Raw genomic sequence first — 18,172 nt, forward strand, 5'->3', positions numbered from 1 at the left:
AGCCTGGCCCCATCCTCCTGACACCCACCCTTGAAGTATTTATAGGTGTTGATCAGATCCCCCCTCAGCCTTCTCTTCTCCAGACTAAGGAGACCCAAGTCCCTCAGCTTTTCCTCATCAGAGAGATGTTCTAGTCCTCTCATCATTTTCATAGCCCTGTATAAGGGTTTTATCATATATAAATATATATATTTAATATAATATGTATCTTTATTCACAGAAAAGACTTGGGGAAATGATGCTTAACAAAGATTTTCACTAGAATAGTAACTCCTGCTTCCTCCCATCTGCAATATGGCTTTCGGGTAAGGAACCTTGCCTCTATGCTGATCTTCATTTTAAGCTGCTTTCAAGCTGCTTGGGCAGGGAAAAGGTGCCTGAGCAAAAATTAGGTCCCGATGTCAGTTGGTGTTGTTAGATAGATTTAAAAACAATTCCAGTAGTGGTGGATCCAAGATAACACCTTACCTGTGTCTATGCCGCCATCAATAGATGGTGACTACTCTTCAAAGGCCGGCAAGGAGTGTCCTTTTAGGCATGAGAGCGCTGTGAGGACTTTTTTCCTGTGACAGCACGTTGTCTAGATGCCTGTGAAAAAAGTATTAGGGTAATAACAACATGTCCAGTTAACAGGGGATGCTTCTGCCATGATAGTCCATGGCACGGCAGCAAGTAACATGTTGTATTTTAGTCCCCACTGATATTGTCATTACCAAAGTCTGAATGCCATGAAGATTACACAGTTTAAATGACCTCTGTCTTCAAAAAGAGAAAAAGCATGGTGTTGAGGAGCATTTAAATGTAGAATGTCTGGCAGTTGCATATTTATACATGGCATATATATGTGGCATAAGACAGATAAAGACTGTAAAATGAACCAGTCTGAAAATTTCGTATTAGTAAATAAGTAAATATCAGTAAATCTTTTCCACTTCCCTTATTTAACTCCTAAGGTAAACACAGCATACCTTACTGAAGAAATACAGTCTGGTTTATATTCCTACAGTACAGAGCAGTAAGTGAAACCATGCCTTTACTTTGAACTTTGACCCAAATATGGCATTGTCAGCTTATCGTTTCTCAATAATTTCTGAATAGTGTGTGATCAGTTTACAAGTAAAGAGACGAATTAAGTGTGAGACAGTCTTAGCTCAAATGCAAGGCTGATGAATGGAAACAAGTCAACAGTAAATCTTCAAGGAGGCTTACCTGGATGATCATTAAGGATCCAAACTCATGCTCGGGTCTAGCTTGGTATGTCATCATCCATAACAAATTACAGAATGCTGTTAGTTTTGGAAAGCCATTCTGGCACAACGTCCTCAGTAGAAATATCATCAGGTTTTAAGAGAGCCCTTGTACTTAACAACTGTTGTCATTTAATATTGTAGGGAAGTATGATCTGTGCTATGTCTTTCATTAAAGGTAGAGCTGGCCAGAGGATGACAGTTGAGCTTTCAAGGAGTCAGATCTTTTCGTTTCACACTGCGGTGAAAACAAAAGCCTTCCAGTGTTTTTTGTTTTTCTTTCCACAACATGAAATTGCACTGAAATTTATTTTTGGATTGAAACGTTAAGGTTTTCTGTCTGAGCCTCAAATCTGGGGATAAGCAGAATGCTTAGCCTGGACTCACAGTAGTTGGGCTGATCCATCTCTGTTTTAGTTTCAATGCTATTTCACTGATACCAGTGATAAACAATTAACTAATTCTTTGTACGGTGAATCAAGGAACTTAGATGAAAGGCTTTATGTAAGAAAACACTCCAAAATACTGAAAGTGTTATACTCAACATACAGTTTACAAACAGAGAATGACACGTTAAAAAATTGGCCAAAAGTCCCATTTAACAGGATATTTCCATAACATATGGCACGAGGAGTAGTTTTTCAGCCATAAGCCTTGGGCAGGTATTAGATGCTAACTTGTGACATTCATCACACTGTCTAGGAGACGCATATGATTCACACCAGTCAATCAGCTGCCTTGGTTTTAAGCAATTTCATGCTAAAAAGAAAATGTATTAGCAAAAGGTCTTTGCTAGTTGGTTACGGTTATTTGCTTCCTAAAATTGCCTTCCCACCGTGTCCTCACCTGTAAGCTAAAACCTGAATCATTTGACTGTTAACAGTTGATATACATCTTGTATAAACTGCTGAACTGAGTGTTAAACTGTAGCCGATAGGATAATGTATAATAAATAGACACCACTTTAACACAGTAGTAAAGGTGGTGGTTTGTGACATGCTCCACTCTCCCACGTTGCAATTTTTGTTTGGTTGTTGTTGTTTACACCCTTCCCCAGAGAACAGCTGATTCTGTGGATTTATCCAGAACAATTTCCTGGTGAAATGTACTTGTCCATTGCAACTTTTAGGGCCACTTTTCCTTCATTTTTATCTCATGGGGTTTGATTCTCATTCAGCTGGATGAGAATTAAACTTTTTCAATCAATTACAACTGATGCCGTTGCTGGCCACACATGTCATGGCCATGTCCCCATCCCCAGGGAGATGCCCAGTGCCCGGGGCTGGGGGTGCTCCTGTGCCCTGAAAACGTGATTATAGGTGTTATTTGAAACAGAGGAGGGTTTTGTTTGCAGATACATAAAAATTACATTACTGAACATAAGGATCACATGCCAACATCAGACATATCACTGTATCTCTTTCCCAGCTCTATTCTGTGAAAACCTGGATGTGTAACTTTAATAAAGGCCTAGTTTGGGGAGAGAAAATCATGCAAAGAAGTGTGGAAGAGTCTTACAAATAGTTGCAATGTTAAGATAAATGCCTCTGACCAGGGGTCAATGGGGTTTCAAATGCTGGAGATAATGGAAACATAATCCGGTGCCAAATGATACTTCAGCATAATGCATTTTTCATTTCAGATCCTTTCTCTCTCCTTATACCCTGAAGTGTTTGGTATATTTTTGTCCAGATTTTAACATGTCTATAATCCAAAGGTACTTTACCAGCTAGAAAAGAGGTAACTTTCTAGGAGCTTTCATTAAAATGGAAAAAAAAAGAACAGTAAGTGGTTTTTCCGAACAATGTTCATGCTCTTCTTTAGCTGCAAGTTACAGTTTCCAGTTATGCATCGGGACACTACACACAAATAGCAGAGCATTTTCAGCCCGGAAGCTTTTTCTATATTTATGTTCATTGTTGAATTCTTCTGTCACAAAGGAAAATGGTTGGGCAGACAATAGGGGGGATTATGCCATGATATTATTGTAGATTTTTTTCTGAATCATCTGTCCAATAGGCATTGTCTGCTCTTCACTGTAAGCCACAGAAGGCACCTCTAATTTTGGAGGCCAGATATCTGGAGGCTGTGTTAGTTTGAGAAACCTGTGAGCCTCAGTCTCAGAGTATCTATTACTTAGAGCAGGACACTACACACAAATAACAGAACATTTTCAGCCTGGAAGATTTTTCTATATTTATGTTCATTGTTGAATTCTTCTGTCACAAAGGAAAATGGTTGGGCAGACAATAGGGGGGATTATGCCATGATATTATTGTAGATTTTTTTCTGAATCATCTGTCCAATAGGCATTGTCTGCTCTTCACTGTAAGCCACAGAAGGCACCTCTAATTTTGGAGGCCAGATATCTGGAGGCTGTGTTAGTTTGAGAAACCTGTGAGCCTCAGTCTCAGAGTATCTATTACTTAGAGCCTACAATCAGAGCTGCCTACATGAGAAACCCTTACTATGGGGAAGACTCTATGGGTACAACTGTAAATTAATAGCTTCATTCCTACTGTAGAAAAACTCTGGGAAATGCATTAATCATTGTGATGTTAATAGATGATAGTGATATCTTCAAGAATAATATGGGTTTTTATAGATTTTAAGACATTAATAAATTAAAAGGATTTGTAAAATTTAGTACATGCAAGTCTGGTAATGATTAACCTTTTTTTTCCAGGAAACTTTTCCTATAAAACTGCTTTATTGTGGCTATAAACTTTCTATTAAAATTTCTTAAATTAAATCTAGAAATAAACACATTTTGCAAATGTAATGCCACTGTAAGTAGAGGCCTTGGAAAATTATTATTACTATTATTCACTGTCTGCAGCCCTGTGTTTAGTTTTGCAGTTTTCTAAGAAACTAATGAGCAGCCTGAATGATATTTTCAGGAACAATTGGAACTTGTTGACAGCACTAAAAATTTGAAATTCCATATTTTAAAGCCATAACTGTTTCACATAGAAACAGTTTCACATGAGACAGAGGATGTAGCTTTTAAGCTGCCTGCATTTAGGCTTTAAAATCAGCCATATGGGACAGAAGGGGTCCCTCTGGAAAAATATTCGTTTAACTCCTGATAAATTACTCATTTTTGCTTGTTTATTTTAAAGGACAACATACACAGGAATGTATTCATGGCAGATGAATTAGCTCCTATATTATGAGTGTGCAGTGTGGTTAGTGTGAAACGTTTACACCACCCAGCTCATCAGAAACCAGTCAGATCATTTGTTTCATTCCAGCTGTGCTCTTTACATTTACATGGGGCCTGGGACAGAGGGGATTTCAAATCTCTCTTTCCTCATATATAAAGTCACACTTTTTTACAAATTCTGACTTCTTTAATCACTCGGTTTTATTATCAAAAAAAAAAAACCAAGATGATGTCTAAATCAGTTTTAATTTCTGCTGAACCAGGACTACTGAAATAATTGAAAGAATTCTCCCTAGTTCAAAGGACTTTCGTCAGCCTGTAACTATAGCAAAAACAGCTTTTTTAATGGCACTATTAATTTCTGGTCCTGAAAAAAGTTCAGAAATAATCAGAAATAGAAAAATCAGTCAACCCAACTATTTGAAAGTCTTCACTGATTCATTCATTTCACAAGTGAAATACCGTGTGAAATTTTTGTTTCACTTAATCCAGCTCACTTGTCCCTCTTTAAACAACAGCAATACCTCTTTAAACAAATGTTAAAATGTGTTTGACTCAGCATTTGTTAGCATCTAACAGCTCTGGGTCCCCAGTACTAGAAGAACATCAATAAACTCGGGTGATTTTAGCAGAGGGCCATCAAGATGGTTGGGGTTGGAGCCTTCGCCCTGTGTGAAGAGACAGTGGGAACTGTGCTGTTTAGCATGGAGCAGAGACAGCTTTGGGGGGATCTAACAGCAGCCCCCCAGTGCTTACAGAAAGGTCACTGAGAATCACAGAATGATAAGGGTTGGAAGGGACCTCTGGAGATCATCTCCTCCAACCCCCTGCCAGAGCAGGTCCACCCAGAGCAGGTCCCACAGGAACGTGTCCAGGTGGGTTTGAATGTCTCCAGAGAAGGAGACTCCACCACCTCCCCGGTGCAGGCTCCCCGGGCAGCCTGTTCCAGGGCTCTGCCACCCTCCCAGGAAAAGAGTTCCTCCTCATGTTTAGGTGGAACTCCTTATGTTCCAGTCTGTGCCCATTACCTCTTGTCCTGTCACTAGGCACCACTGAAAAAAGACTGGTCCCATCTTCTTGACATCCACCCTTTAAGTCTCCCTCAGTCTTCTCCAGACTAAAAAGACCCAAGTCCCTCAGCCTTTCAAAGACAAAAGAGTTTCAGACTGGATATAAGGAAAAACAAATTTCACCTTCAGGATGGTCAGGCAGTGGGACAGGGCCCCAGAGCATTTGGGCAGTGTCCATCCTTGGGGGTTTTCAAGGGCTGACTTGGTAAAGCCCTGAGCAGCCTGGTCTGACCTCACAGCTGAGTCTGCTGAGGACAAAGAAGTGGATTCTCTATATGTTGGTCTAAGCATTCCTGAATTGGGTCATTGACGCAGTTTATGAGACACCTTTCATATAAGAACATCTCATCTACATTTAGGAAAAAAACATCCAGTAAAGCAAACATTGATGGTTTCCCCACAATAATCACTGTAAACTGGGATGCCTTTCAAACTCCTTCCTACACAAAATGAAGAAAAGCACTACAGTTCTGTCCTTTGCCTTTCTCTCTCTTCGTTATTTGGAGGGGATTTCTGATACATCCTGGTCCTTCCCGTTCCCAATCCATTCTGTTTTATTCAGAAGCTTCTATCTAATGATTATCAATTTCCATTCCTCTCTTCCCTCGATGTGCATAATGCACAGTCAGGTGCTGGGACACAACATTGACTGCCTGCTCTATCACTGCTAGAGAAAATAAATCAGTGTGTGCTGTGTCAGGCATCTTTTTACGGTCTTGGATCATCAGCAAGCTTACAATTAACTGTCTGTAAAGATACATGAGATATATATATATAATTTATAAAGATGATGCAAAATCATGTCTCTTCATTGCTAAATAGGAACTTTGCTTATTAAGAAGTGCATTGGAAACAAAAATATGTGTGCTTGAGTGCATTCAGCCCCATCTTCCATGCTTTAAAACTGCTCTCTCATCTACAGAAGCCAGGACTGTGAAATTGAAAGTACCTGTGTGTGCACTTGAAAGATGAAGAAAGTCTTTCCGCAGGCATTTTCAGATGGAAAATGACGGCGCATTTATGTGTGCTACCCTTTCAAAATGTTTTCTGAGATAAAAATATTCAGAGAATAATTTCAACAAGTCATTCCTGAGTCTCTTAGATCTCAGACTGAAGATTATTTTCAAACAGCTCTTTGAGAACAGATTTCCAAAACTCTGGCTGAGAGAATTGGCATTCCTTGGACAGATAAGCTCTATATGGTATATTCTGTCCTTAAACTGGGAAATGTGCTCTAATTTGAGGCTTTTTCAATAGGAATACTAATTTTCAGATGAAATTTAGTACCCAGGTGCTCCGCACTTTTTGGCGTTTCCTCGTGTGCCACTGATAGTTATCTTCTTTTGAAATATTCAACAACGATCTCAAAGCATCCTTCCACCAGGGATGACCCTGCAGGAGGTTATTTTGGGAAGCTGAACAGTCCTGTTGAATCCAGCAGACATATTTCAGCAACCTGGTCTAGTGGGAGGTGTCCCTGCCCATGGCAGGGGGGTTGGAACTCAGTGATCTTTAAGGCCCCTTCCAACCCAAACCATTCCAAAATTCCAGGATTTATTTTCCACAGCAGAACATACATATCAAGGTCCAAGTGAGGACTTGAATACCTGATTTGGCAGTAACATGCACCAGTTGTATTCCTTGTTCCTATTTGCTGCCATTCATCTGCAAAAACTTTTCACCTGGTAAGATGTGGCCAGGTGGAGATGATTTTCTGAATTCCCCTGTGATGGGTCAGCAGCAGGTCACTTGAGGAATCCTCCCCAAGTCTATAAAGGTGTGTGCTTGAGTGGGGACTATGAGACAGTTAGGCTTGTTGGAATGGGTCCAGAGGAGGCCATGGAGCTGCCCAGAGGACTGTATTGTCTCTGCTGTGAGGACAGACTGAGAGAGTTGGAGGTGTTCAGCCTGAAGAAGAGAAGGCTCCAGGGAGACCTTAGAGCCCCTTCCAATACCTGAAGGTAGGCTACAAGAGAGATGGGGAGGGACTCTTGATCAGAGATTGGAGTGATAAGACAAGGGATAACAGTTGTAAACTGAAAGAGGGGAGATTTAGATTAAATTTTAGGAAGAAATTCTTTCCTGTGAGGTCGCCCAGAGAAGCTGTGGCTGCCCCATCCCTGGAGGGGTTCAAGGCCAGGCTGGATGGGGCTTGGAGCAACCTGGTCTGGTGGGAGGTGTCCCTGCCCAGGGCAAGGGGTTGGAACTGGATGGTCTTGAAGGTCCCTTCCAATCCAAACCATCCTATGATTCTATGATTACTGTGACAGGAGACAAGAGTTTCCCACATTCCTGGGCTGGGGCTGTACCTTGTGCCACCCCCCGTTAATGCAGTTTAGGGGGCACTGGGGGCCTCCTGATTACAAAAGTGATGGAAGGTAAAATAGACAGCAGGGGTGACGTGTGTCTCGGCACTGACTCAAGTCAGTACAACTTCCTCGCTGACTAGTCTTTACGGAAAAGAATATGAAGCATCTGGTTTTTGTAACAGATTGTTTTGTTTGGTCTGACTGCCTGTTTACTATTATTAGTAGGCTGGTTTGTCTATAGTACAGGTTTGTCAGGGAGGAACTTATTTAAAAGCACATTTCTTGGTCTGTCAAGGAGCTTTTACATGTATATCAGTGAAGGTAAAATTTATACTGTGTCAGGACTGGAAAAGCTGTTTGGCAAAAAAGAAGCAACCTCATAAGGAAGACCTTGCTTAAAAAAATGATACTCAAGACCTGATCCATTTGAGTTTATTTTTGTAGTCCTGTTAAATTCAGTTTGAATGTATTGAGAGGAAAACTCATTTAAATACAATGGGACTACTCAAAGAAAAAAAAGAAGAAATTATTAGGCTTGCTCTCCAGACCTGAAAGTGAAAGTCACCAGACACCATATGCAGTCTGTAGTGGATCTATATGCACACAAGCACACTCGCTGTGTATGTAAACACACAAAGTACTGTTGCTGTAATAAATTCACTTTCTGCTCTGCAGTATAAAAGAATAAGTTTTTCAAAAGTGCTTAGAGGAACCATAATAAATTCACTTTCTGCTCTGCCACATAAAATAAGTTTTTCAAAAGTGCTTAGAGGAACCACCTGACTCTCCTGGTTAGCCAGGGGATGGCACCTATTTAAATTCCTGTGGTGGCTCCCTGGAGGAGGTTGCCCAGAGGAGCTGTGGCTGCCCCACTAAATTCCTGTGGTGGTTTATTGGAACAGGTTGCCCAGAGAAGCTGTGCCACCTGACTCTCCTGGTTAGCCAGGGGATGGCACCTATCTAAATTCCTGTGGTGGTTTATTGGAACAGGTTGCCCAGAGAAGCTGTGGAGGGGTTCAAGGCCAGGCTGGATGGGGCTTGGAGCAACCTGGTCTGGTGGGAGGTGTCCCTGCCCAGGGCAGGGGGGTGGGAACTGGATGACCTTTAAGGTTCCTTTCCAACCCGAACCATTCTATGAGTAGTCAATCCTTCTGTGTTATACCTAACAGCACATCTGAGAGCCTCTCCTAGGAGTACGGGTGCTCCATCTGGTTAGATACATACACCTGTATAGATTCACACTGCCAAGTCCTCATGCTTCAGCCCTTATCTGGGCTCCTCTGATCCCCGTGAGCTCCTGCTGCTTCCCCTGTGGGGTCAGCAATGAAGGCAACCTGAAGACCTGTACGTGAGGCTCAGCTTCTGTGCAAGGCAGCCCATCCACATGATGGCACAACCTGCCTTAACCTCTTCCTGTGACAGTGCAGGTGTGTACATTGCCATGGGCCTGGCACTGGAAATGGGCATATTCTCTGTCTTCTCCTATGTTTGTAGATCTATAGATATTCTGTGCTAAAGATGCTGTATTCACATTCAAGCTAATCATGTCCATTACTTAGGAAAATGAACTACTTACCGAATTTAAAAAAGAAATATCAAAAATCCCTCTTTCAAAGAGAGTTGCAGACCTTTGAGGGGAAGTAAACGTATCTAGGAAGGAAGATTTTTATATTGAAAGGGTTCTCTATCTAAGGAGATGTGAAAAACTATACTCTTGCACGGTTTCTAAAGCCAGTGGACTGAAATAGGAATTTAAAGAAATGTTCAAACTGTGTTGCTGTTGTTCACCTCTGCGATATGATCTCCCAACTCGAGCCTACTTACTGCATCACTGAACCGTCCGTGTGTTATCGTACGGTATGTTCTCATAGAGCCCCACACTGCTGAAGTGAGCAAAGATATGTGGGTTTAAAATGGAACTTTAAAATTACCTGGAATTCCTTCATACACCGAGTTTACTCTTTATATTTGAAAAATACTTGCAGTCTTTTAGCAGGTTTATTACCTGGTAGCTGTAAACCCACTTTCTTTAAAGATTAAAAAAGAATCTGATATCAGAAGGTTGTTTGGAGCCCGGTGCGCATCTAATTATCTTTCTCAGTCTTAATTATTTAGCAAGTGCTAATAAACTGCACGTATCATGACACTCATGTTTAATAAGCATATAAATTTAATTGATTTTTTTTTCCCCCTCTCTTTGAAGGCTACAGACATGGAATTCAGTCACACGGCAATGGCATTATAACTTCCAATATAACATCAGGTTTTAATAAGCCTCCTGTTTGCTGCACACATGTGCTTAAGACTGCCTGGAAACCAAATCAGTAGAGAAAAGGGATTACTTTAGATTACTTTGAAATGTGCATTGTTTGAAATGGCCTCTGGTGACCAGCTTTCATGAATGGCTGATTTTACTTGTGGGGCACGTCATCTGGCTCAATTATACCAGGCTCTTTTGTATGACAAGTGCACTTCTTGGCTGTGTTGAAATATGAAATTCTCCAACAAAGTAAATCAGATGGTGAGAAATAAATTTAAGTAACTGTATATTATTAGAAGTTTGTAACTTAGCAGCAGGCACCCTTACTGAAAAATACACAGGAATATTCTTTTAAAACTTTCACAGATTTAAAGTGAATATAAAAATAGTATTTTAAATTTTCTTTAATATTTTGTTCAACTGTATTAACAGCATTAAAATCAAATACATGTTTTCTTTTCCTCCAAGACAGACAATTTCTTCTGCAGCTATGTACTTTTAAAATGTTATTGGAGTTTGTTGTCTTACTCTGACATGTGAAGTGTTGGAAACTTTTAGCTACTAAGAATAGCCCTTAACCTGGGCAAAGTTATAAAAGTGAGTTAGCAAGCAGGCATTATACTTTCAAGTCACTGCAGGTTTCTTCCTTTCCTGTCTGTAACTGTTTGCAAAATTACAATGTAAAAACGTAATATAAGGTTATGATTCCCCCTGCCTGCAATTACTTTAAATTATAGTTGCTTTAAATTAATCTAGCCTGAGGCACTGATGATACATCATTATAATACACAGATTACACTTGGAAGGTGAGCAGATAACTGATTGATTAGTGAACTGTGTTGGAAATCCAATAGATAATGATTAGATTAGACCCAGATAGGAACTACATTCTTTGTGCTCACTGTAAATCCTATACTTTACAACTAAGATTAGGGGATTAACCTATAAGAAGAGATGGTAGGTCTTGCTTTTTCCTGACTTCTGCTGTACTGTAAATGTGTTTCCCATGGCTGCAGGCTCAATATTCCCACAGGAAGCTGACCCCACAGATTTACGCGGTCGTGCCTGGCAGTCTAAGATTGCAGTGTTTGCCTTTTAAATACAGGATGGAAGTGCAAGATGTGAGAAGAGCATTAACATTACTACACTTAAAACAGTCATCTGTCAACAGCTTTTTCCACTTAAGTGCTTCACTGTATTAGTGAAATTGAGAGTTGTTATTGTTGTTGTAGGGTGTTACAAACCTCTAGTCATCAAGGCAATATGATTTAAAGAGAGATTAAAGACTTCTGAAATGCCAGGTTGCTTTGGTGAAGAAGAACATCTCGCCTCCCTGACCTTTTATTACGTAATTTCAATCTGACTGTGCGATCTTTATGCAACTACTAATCTTATTAAATTACTAATTTTGTTGGGTCTCTAACCGCATACCTGCTATGATTCAGACAATGTGGGACCATGAGAGGTCCATCCATGCTTTGACATAAACATCAAAGATTCACAGAAGCTGTGTGTGTGTGGCTGAAAAAATCCCTTTCACTCCCTTTCACCTTGGAGTTTCCATGTATGCAAAACCTTCAAGAGCACAGCAGCTTTGCTCAATGGACCCATTTCACTTCAAAGTGAAGAACTGAAAATGCTAGGTGTAAACCACTGAGTCTGACCTTTGTAGGGACACCGGTTGGTGAAGACACCTCCAGTTATGATGATGCTAGTGACAGTGATTTCTGGCACTAGAGGCAGACTGGCAGGTTTTTGAAATGATGCTGACCAGGTGCCCTCCAATGTGACTGATCAGCAAGGTCATGTTGGATATTACAACAGCATATTGGATATTGTCAACAGCAGAATCTCTACTCTGCTTTTTATGAATGATGAGAATTCTTCCTCTTGTTATTTGGCTTTTTCTTTTTTTTTTTTATGGGGAGTCTGATTTTAAAGGGACAGAGAACACCTGGGTCATATTCCCGTGAAAAACGTTCATCAAAGCTAAAGCTGTCAAGTCAGCAGGTCATAGGTAAACTGCCCGGGGAGACAATGCTCCTCTGCTTGGGGTGAGGAAGAAAAGCTCATTGTCTTGTGGTGATTGATATCTGAGGTTTTTGTTTGTTTGGGAGACTTTATCCGTTTATTTATTAGAGAAACCTGTAAAAAGAAATTATCCAAGATGGTCTTTTGCATAAAGGAAATGAGGCAACTTATCACTTGCAATGACAAGAAGAAGCCTTCTGCTTCTTTTCCCTGCCTTTGCTATATTTTTGTGCAAGTTCCTAGCACTTGTCAGCAAATTTCAAAAATGTCTAAAGTAGCAAAATGTTCGTTTGTAGACTATATCTTAATTATATACAACTATGTCAATTTTTGGAGGCAGGCAAATCTAGGTACAGAGAAATAATCAGTAGGATACTGAACAGTAATGAGGAACAAAACACTTAACCACAAAATTGCTTCTGCATTAGGAGTTTCTTGAATTAGGATCCCTGTGGCACCTTACATTCTCAATTCACTGGGCACATTTATTGCTGATATCAGGGGAACAAAAAGCAGAATTCTGGTTCTGAAGCTCCACAGTCACAGCCCATGTTATTACTGTTATTATTACTGATGTTTCCTTTATTTGCCAGAGATGATACATTTTTGTTTCTAAGGAAAGGCCACAGGAACAGTGGGCCTTAACCTATGACTTTGGATAATGTGATGTCCTCAATGTTCATGCTCAAAAGAAAATACCAATGCTGTGGTGCAGAGAAGACAAAGCTGTCTGCCCTTTGGTACCACTTTGTTGTGAATTACTGATACGGGGCATTGCATGGCCCATGGTACTGAGGATGGACATATGTCCAGTATCCTTACTCATTATCCCTTCATTTGATTTCAAATTTACAAACAAGAAAGAAATCTGTACATGTAAACCAGATTCCCTGTGCAAGGATAAGTGGAAGACCCATTTGTAGAACATTAAATATGAAGAACTCCGTACATCTTTAAAGCTTGTAATGGAGTATACCAGTGGATACTCAGTGCCCTGAGTGTGAGATTCTGGACAGATTTTTATTGGCCAAATAAAAAAAGTCACTTTAAGTGAACATAAAATATGTGGACATGAAAACAAAGTATATTTTCAAAGGGAAAACACTCTTCTTTTGAAAACTGGCTGTATTTTGTTGTGTTCCAAATTAAGCACTTTCAGCCAATGCACTGAAAAAATCTTTAACACTTCTTAGCCAAAAAGAATATAAAATCTATGAATAGTTTCAAAAGATACTATTTTACTTTTCTTCCTAGTGACTGAAAGGTATTCTCTTAAGAGACCTAGAAATAAAGTCCTCCATTTTTTTTATGCCACATCACATGAAGTGGCACTGTAGCCCTTCTTTGCAGTGCCCTGCCAATGTAATTCAGGTTTCACGGGTAATTAATTCTCCATGCCAACGAATCCTTGAACTGCCTCTTAAAATACTACCAGCATAGAACCACGTAATGATCTAAGCTTTCATATTTTATCCCATGAAAGATGAGTACAAACTATGATTCTGTGCTTCTGTGAAAAAAAAAAAAAATGACTGAAAGAAAAAAGTAAATCCAGATGAGGAAAAATAATTTCTTCAGATTTCTCTGGTTTCATTTATTTATTGACTACTTTTCAGTTGTTGTAGGTATGCTCTATAGGAAAAATATAATTTCATTTTTCCAAATAGCATATATAGAAGTTATCATCAGCACTTGTTTACTTGGCAAGGGAAAAGCATTTTATAGTACCATCTTAAATTCTGAGCACCCTACAAAAGAATTTAAATTAACTTCCCCATGTGAATTTGAAAAGGTCTATTTCTCAAGAAAAATTATAGTGTCTGTAGGGGCACTTGTAGACTATCAGACAGTATCCAACACAAACATTTCAGCCTTGTCTTCCCTATCAAGCCTGCATTTTGACAGGTTTTTTTACTTCATTTCCTTCTAGGGCTGGGAAACAGGCTGTAAAAGGACAAGCTGTCAAAGATCACCTTCTAATAAAGATCTGTCATATGCAAAGCTGAAATAGTTATGAGCAACAAAAGGTGGCATTACTGTCCTCTTGTGCAAGAACCATTCAGTGAAACTTGGATAATTATTTTTATATGTGTAGATCAGTCCTGATATTTTCTTTTAACCATCAAGGGGAAAAAAATTAGAGTTGGAAAGGAAACCTTTTATGCCGTTTTTCGTAGACAAGACTTGCCCTAACTTTTTAAAACAAAAGGGTTGTTTAAAAGCTAACAAATATAGCCCAAAAGAGGATGGAATGAAGAATACTTGCTAATGTTCATTTGGAGTAGTGTAAATTTTATTAGCACTGAGGTGTAATTGTCAGGAGCTTGTAGTTTCGTACTGTGGGGGTTTATTCAAACACGTTGGTGCCAATGTTTGCTCAGCGCAGTCAGGATGACTGCACTTTCTGGGTCAACATTATCTGAAAAAAAGTTTGCTGTATGGTACAACTGAGGTAAGAAACCAAACATTGAGTCTCACTTCACGGAGCCTCTCGTGCTTTGTAAGGTGAGTCAAAGTTTTGCTATTTAAAGATCAGACATTTAGAGAAATTGTATTTTTCTGCTTTTGCACCAAGAGCACGTGGTGTCTGGTGTCTGTCAGAAGAAGGCTGACTTCTCCGGTAACCTTGGTGTCTTCGGGGTTTTCGCCAGCTTTTATGCGACTTAGAACAAATACATGGAAATGAAAGTATTTTTAAAAGTCAGTCCAGGCTAATTACAGACTTCCAGTCTGCTTATCTGAATGTTGTGTAATCACTGAAACGGCGTTTGAGGTTCCATGCCAGCCCCCTGGATTGACTTTGCAGTGCTCTAATGTTAGTCGGAGGCTGGACTGTTTGTTGGTGCAGAGACAATGAAAGACAAGATTTCTCTGCAACAGACACTTGGATTTTCCTTTTAAAGACGTTCACACTCTTCTGGTGTAATTACAGCCTGCCAGAGTGAGGAGCATGAAACTGTTTAGCTTGCGAAGCTTAAAATAAAAGGTGTATGTGAAAACAAGAACACGATCCTTTTTCTAGCAGTCCAGCACCGAGTCCCATCCCCTCCCTCTCCTGTGGCTTCTTCCCCTGAAATTTAGAGCACCTTCCTATTAACGCATTTTTAGGTGAGTGATGGGGTCCCTTTTTGTCTTCTCTGTTGCTCTCATTAAATTATATCTGCTTATTAATCTGTTTGTAGCTCGTGTCGCGCGTCTGAATGTGAAGTCTCAGGTGTGAGTGCACAGATCTCCCTGTGAATTATGCTCTGGGCTAATTATACACTGGGGTCTATGTGCACCCCAGTCCCCATGCAGGCTTCCCCCTTGGGCAGACCTCTTGAATGTTCTTGGGCTTGGGTGGTTTTGTGGGGTTTTTATTTATTGACCGATGTCACCGCGCTTTAACCATAGTCCCAAAATAAAACCAGAAGGAATGCGTGCGGCAGGTCAGTACCCTGGAGGGAGAGGTTTCTTTCCCACCCCTTTCCTTTTTGCCCCCAGATATCCCCTCCCTTCCCTTGTGTAACAGGAGGGTTTCGCAGAGCTCTGGTTGGTAACACCAGAAAAAGAATATGTTAAAGTCTAAGTGGCCACCCGTTCCTCCCCGGACCAATCCGTCATTTCTCAGCCGCAGGTTTAAAAATCTGCTGCAGCAGAGCCAAGCCTCTGTGCTTGCATCAGGTCTTACAAAAGCAGGGCTGTGTGTGAGTGACAGGCAGGGAGAGGGGGTTCTGAGAACCTACCGAGCCGAGGCTGGGAAGCGGAGGAGCATCGAGGACGTGCGGGGTGCCAGAGGTACTGTGCATTATGGATGAGGCTGCTCAGGTCCGTCGTTGATTGATGGAGGGACAGTTCCTCTCTCTCACAATGCAGGGTAAGCTCACCTGGGCTGTCACTTAATACCAGCTTTCTCTTCGGTGGGAAGATGACTTTCCCCATCGTGATCGGGTGCAGATTGCGACTGACAGCCATGCTGTCCCCTTGGCTTTGTTGAGGGTTTAGTCGGTCGCGCAGGTGAGTTGACCTAAAATAGCTTTATCGCTCGCCAGGTGCCAAGAATTCACTTTTATTCTCAGAATCTCAGGCTCTCTATAGATGTTGGAAAAGCCCCTGCATTTGACGACGTGATATATATGTCCTTTATCTCTTGCAGCCAAGGTGCCGTCCAACTGCTGCCTAGGTATGGTATTAAATTAAGTAGGGGAGCTGGGGGAAATGCAAATGTTTTCCACTCTTTTCTTCCAGGACAGAGAAAAGAAGCTGCAACAAACAGTTCTGGAGACTTTGAACTGAGGTCTTTGACTGACAAGCCTTCTGCTTTCTCCTTCTCACAGGGCTCCTCCTACAGATGTTCTGAACGCGGCTGCACCCCGGCAATTTTTTCCTGCGCCCAGGTACTGACTGTAAGGAACAAGCTGCATAAAAAGAAGCGTGGGGTGTAGGAGAAGGAGCTCTGTGAGGAGTGTACCAGGAGTCATGCCTATACAAAATGCAGGCAGCGGCATGACTTCAAGCAAAAATTATTTGAGAGAACGTAGTTGCGGAATGACCGAGTTTATTCTTAGAAAATGACAGAATAAAGCTCTTATTCAACAATATGGCTTATAATCATGTTAAATGGTATGTGTCAGGCTTGACTTCCTTAAGTGTCATCCTTTCACTGTGTGACTGGAAGTTTATTTATTGCCTGAACAGAATTTCTTTTCCTCCCTGCAGGTCTTGAAAACTAGAGCTCGGGCACTTCTGGACCAGCCTTTTTCATTGAAACACCTGAACTACTATGAAGTCTTCTTGGTTTGCATTCATCTTGGCAGTGCTGGGTGCCGAACTGCTAACGAGTCACTGTTCCACCCTCAAGTCCCCGAGGTTCCGAGGACGCGTGCAGCAGGAGAGAAAAAACATCCGGCCAAACATCATCCTCGTACTCACGGACGATCAGGATGTGGAGCTGGGTGAGAAATAATTGTTATTTGTTACTTCCTTTCGTCACGTGTCTTTCAGTAATTTCTGCCAAGCAGGAAGTAGTTTAGATTCAGAGAAGGTACCGGTCCTGGAACAGCATCAGAATGTGGGACAAGTTTGGAAAATGAGTTAACAAATATGATTTAATAGCACTCATCACATCTAATTACAGACTTTAGGAAATGCGGGCTTATCAAAATCCTCCATGGAAGGCTTTAATCACCACCATAAAAGGATTTAATAATACATGCAAGAACATACATGTAAAAAAACTTGCATCAAAAGCCCTTTTTCACTTTGTGACTTTCTGTAGCAATTAAAAATCTGAGCAGTATGAGGTCAACCTTTCCCTCAGTGCTGTGTAGGTGAGCACCTATATTCTCCACATACTTGTCACCTGCCTGTATGTCATCTGGCATGTTTATGCACACAGACAAACTGGTCTGGTTTCAGGACATAAACTGGATGTTTCTGTGAATTATTAAAATGTTCAAAATCTGTCTGCTTTAAAACTATGCTTTACGTATAAAAATAGGATAGTTTTGCTTTCACAAGTATACTAAATATCTGAGCACAACCTGGACATACCAGCCAGAAGTTATTTTCACATATTTTTCTAAGGGTGGAAAAAGTTAAAACGCTTGGATGATGTTCCAGGAGGCCTTTGAATGTTTTCCATTAAGTAAGTTAGAAAGATATTAATAGTAGTTATGCATTTAACTGATTTTTTGGTTCACTGCCCAAAGTGAAAAATCAACGAGAGAAAGAGGATCATTTTAGGTTACCCCCAAGCAAATATTTTAGGTTTGGGGGTGGGAGGTAAGATCAAAAAGGTGAAAAATTGGCATATCAATTTGAAATGAAATCTCACATTCTTAGTGTTTTTTTAATGAAAAACATGTTTTTAATAAAAGTATAGTAAATTTCTAAACAAAATGCCATATGACGTTGAAAAATCAAAATGCTTCATTCCAGAAAACTTAGAACAAAATAGCTCATTTGTTCTAAAATCCCATACTTTCAGCTAGAAAGTTGTGGACAAGAAGTGGTCTAGATCTCAAAAGCAAGTCTTTAATTGCTAGCATTTTTGCATTTGTCATGATGCAATAGTAATTTACACAGCCCTTCTCCTGTGTGAGAACATA

General features: G+C 40.5%; 1 protein-coding gene across 5 annotated transcripts in view; it reads left to right on the plus strand.

Moving 5' to 3' along the window:
• SULF1 (sulfatase 1) overlaps positions 1-18,172 on the plus strand; it is a 154,487-nt gene that overhangs the window by 61,187 nt on the left and 75,128 nt on the right. For 3 of the 5 annotated variants that reach the window (XM_014939652.1, XM_014939654.1, XM_014939653.1), the window contains 2 exons: positions 16,400-16,459; positions 16,782-17,017. In XM_014939652.1, the coding sequence (XP_014795138.1) occupies positions 16,846-17,017 (172 nt within the window). In that variant the 5' untranslated portion in view covers positions 16,400-16,459; positions 16,782-16,845. Of the gene's footprint in view, positions 1-15,819; positions 15,940-16,399; positions 16,460-16,594; positions 16,686-16,760; positions 17,018-18,172 lie in introns of those variants that run through there. The other 2 variants (XM_014939655.1, XM_014939656.1) reach the window with 2 other exon arrangements.

Source organism: Calidris pugnax, unplaced genomic scaffold (assembly GCF_001431845.1).
Source record: "Calidris pugnax isolate Ruff unplaced genomic scaffold, ASM143184v1 scaffold5, whole genome shotgun sequence".
In the NCBI taxonomy this organism is placed as follows: Eukaryota; Metazoa; Chordata; class Aves; order Charadriiformes; family Scolopacidae; genus Calidris; species Calidris pugnax.